The sequence below is a fragment of the Narcine bancroftii genome, chromosome 14 (genome assembly GCF_036971445.1).
Source record: "Narcine bancroftii isolate sNarBan1 chromosome 14, sNarBan1.hap1, whole genome shotgun sequence".
Taxonomy (NCBI): domain Eukaryota; kingdom Metazoa; phylum Chordata; class Chondrichthyes; order Torpediniformes; family Narcinidae; genus Narcine; species Narcine bancroftii.
The window spans coordinates 52629650-52644295 of NC_091482.1; the positions used below are offsets into that span (position 1 = coordinate 52629650).

General features: G+C 42.3%; 1 protein-coding gene across 2 annotated transcripts in view; it reads left to right on the forward strand.

Moving 5' to 3' along the window:
* rasef2 (RAS and EF-hand domain containing 2) overlaps positions 1-14646 on the forward strand; it is a 59753-nt gene that overhangs the window by 17669 nt on the left and 27438 nt on the right. For both annotated transcript variants that reach the window (XR_011348714.1, XM_069910960.1), the window contains exons 2-3: positions 5917-6066; positions 13061-13151. Coding sequence is in view for 1 of the 2 variants with exons in the window: in XM_069910960.1 (XP_069767061.1) it covers positions 5917-6066; positions 13061-13151 (241 nt within the window). In the remaining variant the exon portion in view is untranslated. The remainder of the gene's footprint in view (positions 1-5916; positions 6067-13060; positions 13152-14646) is intronic.

The window sequence follows — 14646 nt, forward strand, 5'->3', positions numbered from 1 at the left end:
TGCTATTCATTCAAATTGTCTTACTTTATGATAGTACTGACAATCGGTTCGAGCCCCATTGTAGAAACACGAGGACATCATGAAGCTTGGTGCTTCTGCAGGGGCATCTTTGAAGGTCAAACTTCATTTTATACCAGGAGCCCATCTAGTCGCTAAATGTAAAAAGCCTGGTGATGTTATTTGTCATGCCATAGATGTAGCCCCTCCATAAATCTTCGTCCGCGAAGCCAAACCAAAGAAGATGTAGCCCAGAAACATCTTTGTTTATATCTAGTCTTTTTATATCTGTTCTTAACCAACTATCCTTGGCCCCAATCTTACAGTTGTGACTGCATTTTAAAAGCACTATATTATGTGTGTGGAGTGCATTGGGATCCTGGTGTTGAGAGGCAGAATATAAATACCTTTCATTCTCCTTCATTCTTTCATTTAATTGAGGTTTTTTAAAATTATTTTAAATATATTTTACTATCATTACCAAATACAAAACAAGAGAACCCCTCCCTCCATCCCTCTCCCCTCTATACGTCCTATTAAACCAAAAAAGAAGCAAACAAAAAGCATCCCATTGTCAGTGTGTTCAGTAAAACATCTGGCAGGATAATACAACAGTGTTAAAATCTTTACAGAGGTCTACTGGCTAGCCAGTAGCAATCGTAACCCTTTCTTGGCGCCAGTGAGATGCCTATATGCTCTAAATAAGGCTGCCAGATTCTTAGGAAGGTGTTGTATCCCTTCCTGAGATTATATGTGACCTTTTCAATTGGGATGCAGCTATTCATCCCCAAAGACCACCTACCCATGTGTAGATGGGAGTCAGACTTCCATATTACTGCTTTGCATGTCCTGGCCACACAAAGGGCAATTTCTGTGAATTTAATTTGAGAATTAGTTAGTGATTCACCAACCGTGGTAAAGTTCCCCAGAAGGCAAAACTCTGGGTCTACTGGGAAGGTGACTCCGTGATCTTGATTAGGGTGTCACAGAGGTCATACCAGAAGGGCCTCGCCTTTATGCAAAGCCAAGTAGAATGTAAAAAGGAACCAACCTCTGTTCCACACCTAAAATACTTCTCCAATAATTCATTTGTGCTCATAATTCATGTTGGTGTAATTTTTGTGTTTTCCCTGCAATGGCCTCCAGCTCATGGCAAACTTCTGGGTCTGACGTTTCTTGTGTGAAAGACCGAAACATAAAGTCCTGACTGCAGAGAGTCAGCAGTTCACTGAAAGGTTTGGGAGGAGGTAAACCTATGCCTAGGAGACGTCCCCACATGAAGCTGTCCATGACAGTGGACCAGCGAGGGGCTCAGTGGCTGAAGGGCCCACACAGGCTGCAGACTGTTGGCAACTTGCAGTCGAACGTCTCGCACCAGGCTTCATGGGAACCAGATGTTGAAACTGGGATTCAAGAAGGTCTCCCAAAGGGTCTCAGGTGCTGAAAGGTTCCTAATATATCGAAGGTTTGGACATCAAGCTCGGGTTGTTGTTGGATTGAACAGGCGGGCGCAGGAGGCGAATCCACAGACACTCTGAAGGGATTCTCTTTTGCTTCTCTTATTATTGGGGGCGGGGGGGTGAGGGAATAGCCTTTTTATTTGCCTTTATGGGAGGCAAAAGCTGATATAGTTAATGTAATTTTTTAATTATATGACAATAAAAGTAATCCTGAATCTTGAAATTAATCAAGGCCATTTGTTCTTCCTGGAGTGTAGATCTACTTTTATTCTGGATTGGTTCGATCAGTGGGATGACCTTGTTCATCTCTGTTAATCTTTTAAAGATGATACTGTTTTTCACATTTATCTCAGTTGTTCATGAGATATCTCAATGACGGAGATATTTTTTGTTGATATTAGTTCTAAGCTATTTGAATCTTGATCCTTTATCTAATGTAGATCAGCAGTATTTTAACAGTAGCATTTATCAAAATTTCGAGGTCTCCAGTCTTTTGATTTCAAAGAAACTGCTTGTGGTTATCTGAATGTGAGTTACACTCTCGGAATTCACATGAAACATACTAGCTTTGTTCAGGAAGTGGCTTTTAAAGAGTCAAGTAGGAGAGTAATTTGCATCATGGTTGGTAGAACTGGATTTTACCCAAAGCACAGGCATCTTTGTCTCTTAAAAGACTAAGAACCAGAGAAGTTTTATTTTTCATTTGTTGTGGTAACCATTGTATCTTCAGTGACCAGAATAAGCAATGAAATGAATACCTTCCATTATTGTGGCAGTCTGACATCATAAGACATAGCAGAAATGCCCACCATTTGATGTGGAGCTGATCCATTTTCACACTCTCTCCAATTGCCAGGCCCTCTCATGTCATAAGCTTTGATGTCCTGGCTATTCAAGCACCTATCGATCTCTGCCTTAAATACTTCCATTGCAGCCTTCATGGACGATCTTTTGTGCAGCCAGTTATTCATTCTACCACATCTGTACTTCGTGCACTGAGAAAATAAGCTGGGAATAATTGCAATGAACACAAAACTTTTTGAAGAGTTGTCTATCTACCACGCCTAAATTAAGAAATTATGATTGAAACTCTTCTTGTCCATGCATGTTTGAATGAACTGAAATGAGACAAATAATGTTAGGAAGACAGGTTAAATTTAGAATAGCTGTGTGTGAGTTTGTGGCTATTGGCAGATTGGGTACTGAAGTGGCATTTAACACAAGATTTTTTTTAAAAGTTCTGGACAGGCCAATCATGCGTTACATTTTCATTTAATCAGTCAAAGCTTTATTTGCAGGACTGTGAATGACAACTTAAACGGGGTTAAGTTAATGCTTGTGCAACAGAGCTCTGATCCTATAGTCCTTACGTGAAACATTCTTTCATGGTGTACAGAAGTGGCAGATTTCAGATGGTGGAGGGTTAGCAGCGATTCCTGGCTCTACAAGCACACATCTAGGTACATTTTAAAGGTGATGAAGAAGTCTGCTGCCATCAGATCCCTACCACACTCTGGGTTTAAAAAGATGCTCATCTTCCCTCTATCCTTCTACCAACTACTCTAAACCTATGCCCTTGGTTTTTGAACCTTCTGCTATGTGAATCCTTCCAGTTTATTCTGTTGAGGCCTCTTATAAATTACATACCCCTCGATTATCTCTGTTCCAAGGAAAACCTTGGAAAAATGATCCGTACCTGGCAACAATCTGGTCAAAATGTTATTGAACCTTCCCCGGTGAAGTTGCATCTCTACCGAGAATGAAGCTCCTCGGCCTGGTAAACCCGAAGTCTCAAAGATGAGGGAAGGTGCATGGGTTCAGTGTAGGGGTCTACTTTATTTCCCTTAGTTGTCCATGCTCTGAATGAGTTTGACATGCAACAGATGGTGTCAGTTCTCAAGGCCTTGGTTCTAATGAATATTGAAACAAATAAACAAAAAGGCTAATTGAAGCTTTAATAAATGGGGGGGGGGGGGAGAGGAGGGAAGGAATATGAAGGGATGCTTTGCAGTGGTTGTGCAACAGTATTTGGAGGTGGTTTAGGAGGAATGTTTGAGTAGGTTGCACAAACATTTTAAAACACAGAAATTTTCCAGGGCTTTTGCAGAGTGCTATTTTGTCTGGAAGAGCATGCAATCTTTGCAGGCAGAGGGAGAACAGCTTTACCCTAAGAGAGGGAGGGAGTGAGAGAGAGGAGAGTCAAGAAACTTTGGTTCCAGAGGGACGAGCTGGCAAACTTTGGAAGACTGGCTGGCTGAAAGGAACTTGGTGGTGAACTGAAAGAAAGCGGATCATCTGGAGAACCCTGAAGGGGGCAAGTTTCGTCAGCAAGACTGATTAAAAAGGAATCAGGTATGGATGTCCTGGAACAAAATGAATCTCTGAAAACCAACAAAAACCCTCCTGAGTGGTAACCATTTGCCTGTTAATCACCAAAGCCTGGTGAACTTTATTAATGCTAACTTCTGTGCACAGTACAAGAATTACCTGCAACTTTGGACTGTGAAGCAAATAACTTTTTTTACACATGTATACATGACACACATGGGTGCTTAAAATTAGTGGGGGGTTAAGTAAGTTGGTAGTAATGAGTTAAAGTTTGATTTTGTTTTCATGTGCAAAGATAATTAAAAACAACTTTTGTTTAAGTAACCCTTCGTTGCGGTGCATATCTATTGCTGCTGGGTTTTGGACTCCATAACAGTTGGACCAAATGGAATACTGCGTGTAATTCCGGGCACCAGGATAGATTGGACCTGGAATCCTGATGCACCAGAATGTGATCAAAGTAGTTGGATTACAAGATTATTTAAAATGTATGCAACAAAGCTCTGATAATCCACTGTCTGATGATTTGGAGATCCCAGTGATTTGGCACGTTGCTCATTGAATGTTGATTGCTGCTCTCTCTTTTAACACACCAGGGCTCTGGCCTTCGAGCACCCTAATACTTGCTGGTACTTTTCATGCTCCCTTGAAAGACATCAAGGTTATTTTATCGCCATGCAATAAACGGAAAAAGTGATATTACATGAAATCTGCTTTAGTCTACCATTAGGCAGGCAAAGATTCGCTGTAAGCGAACAAAATTGACTGTCGCCCCATACAGCCAGAGAAAGGGAAGCAAAAGAAGGTTCCCACCAGAGTCATAGAGTGTCTCTGAGAAACTCATTTGGTTCCGTTTCCTGCACTCACTTGAAACTTATAGGAGCCTTAGTTGTCTTCTGCTGCTTTTAAATATTCTGTGTTTATTGGACTACTTATTCTGGTGTGTAACATCAACAAAGCAAATACAAAAACTGCAGATGACGAATTACTGGAGGAACTCAGCAGGTCAAACAGTGTATTTTATGTCGCAAAGGTAAAGATACATCACCAACGTTTTGGGCTTGAGCCCGTCATCAAGGTGTGTCTATCTACATTTTGCTCATCCCTTGATCAAGTTGGTTATGTATTTTTCCTACATAAAGGACACTTTGACCTGCTGTTCCTCCCAGCCTTGTGTTTTTTACTTCAACCACGGCGTCCACAGAGTTTCGTGTTTTATACTTGTGACCAAGGTTTGATGTAAAGAAAGTGTTTAAAAAAAAAAAAAAAAACTTGACGCTTCTTGGTGAATTGGGAATCTTTACGAATTTTTAAGAACGCAGTGTGTGTACATTCAAAAGCACAGTCAATTTTCGGCACAAGTCCTGTACTTTATATCCATGGTCACATTCCATCCCCCCCACTGAAATGCTCTGGGGAAACTAACCATTGTGGGCGGGAGCACATTGTAACCAGTGGAACAACTGTAACCAGTGTGGGCAGGAGCACATTGCAGTTGGGATCGGAGTGAACGTAGCCTTTCCATCCAACTGGTCTGATTCGGTCCTCCTCGAAAGGGCGTGGGTCCCAGTCTAGTCCAGGTTCACTGGAGAGAGAACTGATGTTCCGGCTTCGTTCTCTGCCACACCTGCGATTGCACCATGGCGATTAAAGTGGCCACGACGGAGTGGGCGGCTCCGGTCAGCGAGAGGCAAGCCGCACTGGCAGCAGGATCCCGCCGCCCTGCCTAGGTACGGGAGCTGCCGGACTTTCGGAACCCTGGCCCAATCAGACTGGCGGGGTTGGGGTGGGGGTGGGGGTTCAGGCCAAATTCAGGCCTGAGTGATGGGACCAGCAACCCTTCCAGCGATCGGTCGAGATAAAGACTGGAAGCTGTTAACGTTTCGAATATGCTGCTGCTAACATTTAGTTAACCTTTTTGCTTTTTCCCCCTCCCTTCCACTCCCCTCTCCCTTCCCCCTCCCCTCCTCTCCCCTTCCCTTCTTTCCCCTCCCCTCCCTTCCCCTCTCTTCCTCTCCCCTCCCCTTCCCCTTCCCCTTCCCCTGCACTCCCCTCCCCCTCCTCCTCCCCCTCCCCCTCCCCCTCCCCCTCCCCCTCCCCCTCCCCCTCCCCCTCCTCTTTCCTCCAACAGCCGAGAGAAACTAGTCCATTTCCATCAGCAGATCCGCGCAGTGTCTGACCATGACTTGTGCCTGCAGTACGAGGAACTGATCTCCGGGCTGATCAAAGACGCCAGGATCCAAGCCATGGAGACGGATAATCTGGAACTGGCCCTTAAAAGGTAAGGGAGGTCTGGGGATAACTGCTGACAAGAAATGTGCTGACTCCACTTAACGTGAAAGGGTGTTTTGCTTTAACGTGAGCTGGAAATGTGCTTTTATGTGGGGCAGCGGTTTAACGTGTAATTGTTTTTGGAACATGTCTGCATGTGGTCATTTCTCCCTCATGTTGCAATAATGTGGATCTCCCAGTGGCCACCCATTTCAGTTCCATTCCCTCGCTGACACATCTGTCCATGGTCTCATGGGCTGCCAGATTGCAAATTGGAGGACCAGCACCTCATCTTCTGGCTGGCCTTCCTCCAACCAGATGGCATGACCATCAACTTCTCCAGTTTCTGTTATCCTCTTCAGCCCCTGTCTCCTTTCTCCCAGCTCTTACTCTCTCATGGTTTTTACATCGCGGCTGCATAACAGAACATTTTTTGCAAATTCCCGCAAAGCAGGCTGTGTAATTAAAAAATAAAGTTTGGAGCGGAAATGAGCGACTCGTTTCCCGTTCCAAAAACTTTTCCTCCGGCAGTCCTAGGCATTTTTGTGGACTGCCTGCAGCCTAAACTGAACTGCAGGCGTCCACAACAATGGGCTAATGGATATGACATACACTGACATCATCATCGATGATGTCACACGCAGGGTCTACATCGCGATTGGCGTTGACCGATGTCCAGCCTTCGAAATCACTGTGACTCAGGTATTTTAGTGGAAACATCCTTCCTGTTTGAACAGACATTATGGAGGGTAAGTGTGAAAATTATCGATGGGAAATATCGCGACAGCTGTGTAAAAACCATAATTTCTCTCTCTCTCTCTCCCCTTTTCCCTCTGACTCCTTTCACAGAGCCAAAATCATTTCTCACCTCTTCTCTTATTATATCCAATTAGGCTTTTGGTCTGTACTCTACCCCCTTGCATTCTTCCCCTTTCTCTCTCACCAGTCTTAACTTTTTTTTTATATTGTATTTAGAATTTTAAATCACAACATATTGATAGAAACATTATATAATTGAATAAAATCCCGCCCCCCCCCCCCCCCCCCACATCCTCCCCATCACCAGTCTTTATTCAGACCCCTTCCTGTTTTTTGTTTATACCTTTGCTCAGGCCCGAAACTTGAGTAAGATATCTTTACCTCCGATAGAAGCTGTGAAACTCGTTGAGTTCCTCCAGCATTTCTATGTTTTTCTTTACTACAATCACGGTCTTTCGTGATTCACTGCATTTATGCCAATGTGTGTTTCTTTATGGAGCAATGTATGTGGCACAGTTGAATGATCTAAGCCACATTGAACATAAGAAATAGCAGGGTGCCATGTATCATTTTAAATGTGTTCCGCGTTCATTGAGATCACTGCTCTCTTGAATCGCAGTACCATTTGCCCCAAGTCACGTGATTCCTTGAGATTATCTACCACTAAGTTCTAAAATTGTTTACTTGTGACATCTTGCAAATAATATAATTCACGTGGCATGCTTTTGTAGTGAGCAACACACGATATTATCCATGAAGTCCTGGATCTTCTGTGTCAATGGTGGTAAGTGGGTGCTGTTGCATCAATTGTTCCACTCCACATTTGTGGCCATGTGTGGTGCAGTGGTGGAACCCTTTCCCAGCATTAAAACTGAGTGCTGTGGCAAAACTCAACAAAGCCAGGGAGCAACAGAATTCAAGAACAATATTGGTCAAAATCATATCATTTATGAATGTCAGATACAGATTGGTACAATACAATTTTATGCACCAATTATACCTTACTTACACAGCAAAAATATCACGGTTTAAAATCTGAAATTCCGGACTCGTGTTTTGGGTGTGGAATTGAGGTTGGAACCTAGTTATTTGGTATGACTTGGCAGAAATTTTGACAGAAATTATAGAAGTGGATTTTCTATGGGAACCAGAACTGTATTTATTGAGCAATCTTGGGGTTATTGACACGAAACCATCAAAATATCAAATACAGTTTGTGAGGACTGTACTGGTGGAAGCCAGGAGATGTATCGGTGTTACGTGGAAGTCCTACTTCCACTCCCCCCCCCCCCCCCCCCCAAACTTCATTGATTACACGCTGGAATGTGGAAATACAAAGTTGTGCCTCCCTGGAAAAGATATAATCTTAGAAAGAAATATGATGTGTTTGTTAAAAAAATATGGCAACATTATTTGGATCATAATTAACTTCCTTGAAAAGGTTTAAATAATAGTTAGGTTAATAGCACTGAATTCCTGAAGATTGAGATGCGGACTCAATGAAGGCAGCTCAAACACTCCTTTGGATAAATGTTTTTTTTTAATGTTAGCAGTTGGGAGGGGGGTGAGATTTGGGCCATCATATAAGACTCTAATTTTAAAATACTACTTATATGATGTATGTAATAATGTTGTATATGATTCTTGGAAAAATTTAAATAAAATATTCAAAAAAAAATCCAGGGGGCATCCGTGGAAAGGAATACTGAACCAACGCTTCAGATCTGCAGTAGCTTCCTAGCGAACTGAATGCTTGCACCACTTTTTAAATTTGGATTTTATTTTGGGTTTCCAGCGTTGTTTTGTGTACTTATTCCTCAATATGTACTTGGAAATAATAACATGCTGAAAGTACTCAGCAGGTAAAGCAGTGACTTTAGAAAGAGTAACTTATTAATGTTTTGGGTCAATAACTTTTCATTAAACTGAGATGTGTGCTTGCCTGTGTTCCTAACCCATGCTGACTGACTTTACTTCAAAAGGCCTTCGCTGATCGGAGAGGCAGCGTCAAGTTTAAATGTTATTTTATTTTAATTATTTAATTTGTTTCAGAAAATTTAATATAAATACATTTTTAAAAAAGTTTTGAATGCCTTAGATTTCTTTTATAAAAAAAAAACTGAGAGGAAACTTGGATGCTAATTCTTGAGATGAGACTCCTTTTCTAGTTTTGCCTTCTGCTGAAGGCAGTCAGGGCTTGATCTGTCACCTGGAAAGCTATCTTGATTTTAATTTCAAGCTTGCTTTGTCTTTTCATATTTCTTTGAGTCCAAGAATGAGGTGTTTGCCCATAGAGTCTGTGCTAGCTCGTAATCCCATTTCCACAAAACTTTTATCCCCACATTGACAGACTCTCCCACCTTCTCCCACGAGCATATACTCGGCAATTTGCATGGGCTGATGAACGCCTGGTTGCATAGCTATGAAATGTGAGAGGAAATGAGAACACTGCAATGAAACACATACAGTCATGGAGAGAATATCTCATTTCCACACACAACATCTGGGAGCTGTGAGACAGGAACTCTACTAGTTGCCCCACTGTGCCAACCAGATAAAGTTGAATAGGGCTTGTCTGTATGTTGTATTGAAACTTAAAGAAATGATATTTAATGCAGTATGGATTTGGTTGGCTAAAGATTTTTTTTTGTTATCGTTAGAAATTTCCTGAAGCGTCTTTGACAATGTCAATATGGTGAGGATATTTAATATGGTGCGATAATCTAGAGCTGTCGCTTTTTTTAATAAAAAGAGATTGCTTGCCTAAGATTGAGGTGATACTACATTTTTTTTTGCTGAGGATTGTTAATCTTTGGAATCTGCTTTCTCCAAAGTGTAGTAAAAATTTGGCAGTGGTAAATAGACTTGTGAAAAGCAAGTGGATAAAAGTGGAGTGGTCAGATTTGAGATTATAGTTGGTTCAGCATGGTGGAGCAAGTTTGATGGGCCAAACATTTACAGAATCAATACCAATATTAAAATAAAATTAACTCTGTCTTATGTTCGTAAAAGATTATAAATACACAAAATGTTCATTCATGGAATTGTAAAACTTGAGTAAAGCATTATCATCCTATTTCATACCAGAAATGGGATTTAAGAGGTGGGGTTCCTTTCAACCAATGTTTTATCAACTTTTGCAGTTTGTGGTCCTGGAGGATTCACCCCCCCCCAATTATGTTGTTGTATGACGGCACGGCAGTTATCACAATGCCTTTACAGTGCCAGCGATCGGGACTGGGGTTTGAATCCCATGCTGTCTGTAAGGAGTTTGTATGTTCTCTCCATGTCTGTGTGGGTTTTCCCCAGCGTCTCTGATTTCCACTCACCTTTGGAAACATACCGGGGGTGTAGGTTAATTGGGTGTAAGTTGGTTGACACGGTCTCATGGGCTGAAATGGCCTGTTACCATTATGTCCAAATTTATATCTACATTTTTTAAAAATTAAATGTCCTTTCTTATTTTTGATCACTATTCCCTTGAAGTTTCAATATAGTTTAAGTTTTGACTGAACAGTCATTTTGAAGGAAGGTTTTAACTAGGGCTTCAAGCAATGCATGTCTATTAAGATCATTGAAAAATGATTGACTGTCTCTGTGTCAGTTCAGCTGTGATTGCTTGTGTTTAATAACTATTTTTGTCACATTGTAATACAATTCCATAATTGAGCATTCTTTGTGGTTTGCTGTTTGTAAGGAGTTTGTACCTTCTCCCAGTGACTGTGTGGGTTTCCTCTGATTCTTCCCACTGCTCAAAACATACTAGGGGTTGGAGATAAATGGGTTTAATTGGACGGCATGGGCTCATGGGCTGAAAGGGCCTGTTACTGTGCTGTATGTCTAACTTTGGGGGGGGAAAAAATGAATCAAGCTTCCTATTTCAATCCTGTGATTTCTAAGGTTTATAATGAATAGGTGAGTTTCCAATTTTTTTTTCACCAACTTTGCCACCCATTAATGTTTGTGAACTCGGCATCCAATGCAGCTGCTTGCTTGGGATGTTGGACCCCTATTAATGGGGGGAAATCTACTCGCTGTGATCCAGGATGAAGCACGTAGAGAACAAATTTTGTTGGCGGTGGAGAAGCTAAGGTCCAACAATGGAAGGCTGGAATTATTTGTGCCTAAGTAAGGAGTGGTGATCAATGACCAAAATTCCTAAACCTGTATGTTACTACACCAATAACCTCACCCGAGGACCCTACCTTTGACTCCCTTCCCAGCATCCTAAGAGAATCGGGGAGCACGGTAACTGCTCTATCGTCCACTTTGTCCATGCTGGCTGTGTGATTCCTAAATATGCCAATCCCATTTGCATGCATCCCTCATTTCCAAATGCCTTTTAAGCACTAGTTATATTTGGTTCTGCTACATCCTCTGCCAGCTTATTCCAGGTAATCACTAGGCTCTGTGATGGGGTGAGATGCTCCTCCGATCTTATTTAAGGTTTTTTTTTCCCTCTTTCACCTCAAACCTGTGCCCTCTAGTTCTAGACTCTACAGCCCAGAGGAAAATAAAAGACTTTTCATCATAATTTTGCTCGTTTAGTATCATACAGCATGAAAATAAGCCCTTCAGCCCAATTGCCCAGGTCAGAGGGGTTTGGGTGGGAGGTGTTTGGGGAGCTGAAGAATGCAATGTTGTGTCTGATGAATAATAAAAGGGAAGTCTGCTTCATGGCGTGCTGAAAGAAACAAGTGAGTGTATTCTTTATTTGTTTGTAAGCTGTTGTAAATCAGTGCCGTTACACACTATCCCAAATATCCATTTGCTCTTATCCCACTTGCTTGCATTGGCTCATATCCCTCGAAATCTATCCTTTCCACACATTCATCCAACTATTTCTTTAAATGCAATAGCATCCGCCTCAACCAGCTCTTCTGGCCCAGGTCCAAAACCTGGTGTGACCTTCCGAGTTTCTCCAGGACTTTGTGGGTTGCGTTTGACCCCCAGATTCTTCAGATTGTTTTGATTAACTCCTGTTAAATTTCTTCCACCTCAAACCTATGACCTCTCGTTGTTGATTTCCCCCCACTCTGGACAAAAGGCTCTCATCCAATCTATTCCTCTCATTTCTAGAAGATTCTCGGCTTCCTTTAATCTAGTGAGAGTAATCCCAGCCTTTCCAGTGTCTCCTTGCAACCACAGGCCTCCATTACAGAGTCATCCTGATGCCTCTTCTACGCCCTGTCTTACCACAACCTTCTGAAGGCATGACAACCAGAACTAATACACATTTAACCAAATGAGGCCTAACCAATGTTTTGTGAATCCTTCAGTCGAACTCCATGGCGCTGTGCCAAAATAGACTTTCATTAGCCCCTGTTTTAATTACCAAAAGCAAATTCCAAACAGCTGCACATGTAGGGGGGGTGGGTGGTTAAATTAGTCACTTTGCTGGCTAATCAGGTTAAATTGCAGACTCTGCTATGAGAGGAGAAAGATTGGGAGGGTATCAGTTGCTGAAGAGAACTTATTTTTTTTCTGTTTTAAAACTGATAGGATTTAGTTACACAGTGAAAATCTTAGGGTTTTGTTGGTCTTTACTTCTAAGAGATGGAACAATGGGATTGAGAAGTCCACTGTAAATGATACTGTGGCTATTGATTGAAATAGTGCAGTGCATTGCATTTAGCTTTGTTTCACTGATACAAATCTATTTGTTCACAAGACAGAGTTAAGTATATGTGAGTTGCAGTATCAGGTTTGAAACTGGGGCGCTGTGATGCTGCTTGCTGGGCCAAGCTGTTAAATGACCACACCTGGGCAGTAAACATAACCTTCTAATTGCAAACCTTCCAAGTGATAGTGTAGCCAAAAAGTTGTCTTGTACAGAATGAAGATTTGTTACAAGCAATGGTTGCCTCAAAGACTGTGTTAGTTGTATTCACAGGGAGTGAGGGGTATGTTCTTGGCCTTCCAGTTGCGTCGAGTGGCATTAGTTTAAAAACTTAATTGAAACGTTTAATTAAATCCATTGCTGCTTTGAATTTTCTGTTGTGGCTCTCTTCGTGTGTTGTTGCCCTTCACTGTTGTAAAGATTCCTTAAATGGTAATGCATGCATAATGGTTTACTGAACATTGTCAGGCAATAATTAAGCACTTTTATTTGAAGTGACCACCAGTTCTTGTCCTCCGCATAACTTGTCAGAGAAGGACCATTTGCAGTGTGTTCTAGAGGGGCACAGGTTGTTTTGACTTGCCCATAAACAATAGTGCCATGTTGATCAATGATCTTGCCTTAGGACTGAAGCAATGGCTGAAGTACGTCTGTCTGAAATGGAAGAGGACCTTCAACTACAGACCATGAAATTGGAGCAGAAAATCCGTGACGAGGTGAGACCCGGGCGTTGGGAATTCAAGTGCTAATTTGAGGACGTAGAAATTGATGGGGAGTGATCGTTAATTGGTACCCCGCAGCGTGAAATGTGCTCCAGTTAAATTGTGAGGATGGGGAGTGGTTCCAAGGAATAACACAATCCATTGGAGAATGGTTGGCGCAGCAGTTAGTCAAAGCCATTGCAGGGCAAGCCACATTTGTTCCAATCCGCTGGCATTCTCCCCGTGTTTCCGCAAGGATTTCCTTCGGGTGCTCTGGTTTCCGCCCGCATTCCAAAGACGTATAGGGTTAAAAGGTTAATTGGTCACACAACAGGTGTATTTGGGCTCGTGGACCGTGCCGTATCTCTACATTAATATTTAATATTACCTCTTTGGCACTTCATCTCTTTCCTCTTTTGGCCTCAATGGCTCTTGTTTGCAACAAGGTCAGCCTTCCGTGAACTGAAGGAGCTACTTGATATTCCTTCTGTAAACCTAGCAATGAATCATGAAGGGAAATGCAGATTAATCTGATGTGCAACATCCACGACTGGGTTTTTTTAAGCCAGCAATTTTTTAATGCATTCAAAACACACAGTACAAAGAGACCCATCCCTCTCTTTCTGCTGGTCCTCAATCTTTGAAAGAGCTACCCAATTAGTTCTTTGGTTTGGGAGAGGGTAGATGAACCATCGTGACGTCTTGTGCATATCACACATTCTGATTCCATTTAAAACTATGATTTGCTTGCCACGATTAGGGGTGAGAGGAAGTGAGGTTTTTTTTTTCTGTGTGCACTCAATCCTGGAACTGTTTTTGTATGAATTGGATGTTCACAAGAGCATAACATAGGACAAAGGGCAGATATTTTGGTTCTTTGAACCTGCTCGGCTATTCAATGAGATCAACTCCAACTTGCACCCCATCCAAGTTGTCAGGTCTCAACCCCACCTTGCATCATTGAATGGGATCTCCCAGTCACCTCCCACTTCAATTCCGCACCCTGTTCCCATGCTCTCGTGTCTGTCCATGGCCTCGTGTACTCTCCCGCCAAGACCACCTGTAAATTGGAGAAACAACACCAGATTTTTCTGTGGGCTCTCTCCAACTGGATGGCATTAACGTCGATTTCTCTGGTTTCTGCTGGCCCTCTCTCTGTTCTCCTTCCTCCTTTCCCTTTGTCGTCTTTTCTCCAGCTCTCTACACCCTCTCCATTCACACAGCCAGCCCTTCTCCTCAATCTTGCTGGTGTGCCCTCCCTCCCTTATCCATCTATTCGTTCCTGCCTTTAGGACCTGGCTCCTCCCCTCCCCCCCCCACCCACCATTTTGTTCGGACATTTTATCCATACCTTGATGAAGGGCTCAAGCCTGAAATGTTGGTTATGTATCTTTATCTTTGCTACATAAAGTACAGTATTTGACCAGCTGTTTTTCTCCTGGAAACATTCAGCAGGTTAGATGCCATCTGAGGAGAGCCCAAACGGTATGCCAAAACCAAAGAAGGGTGG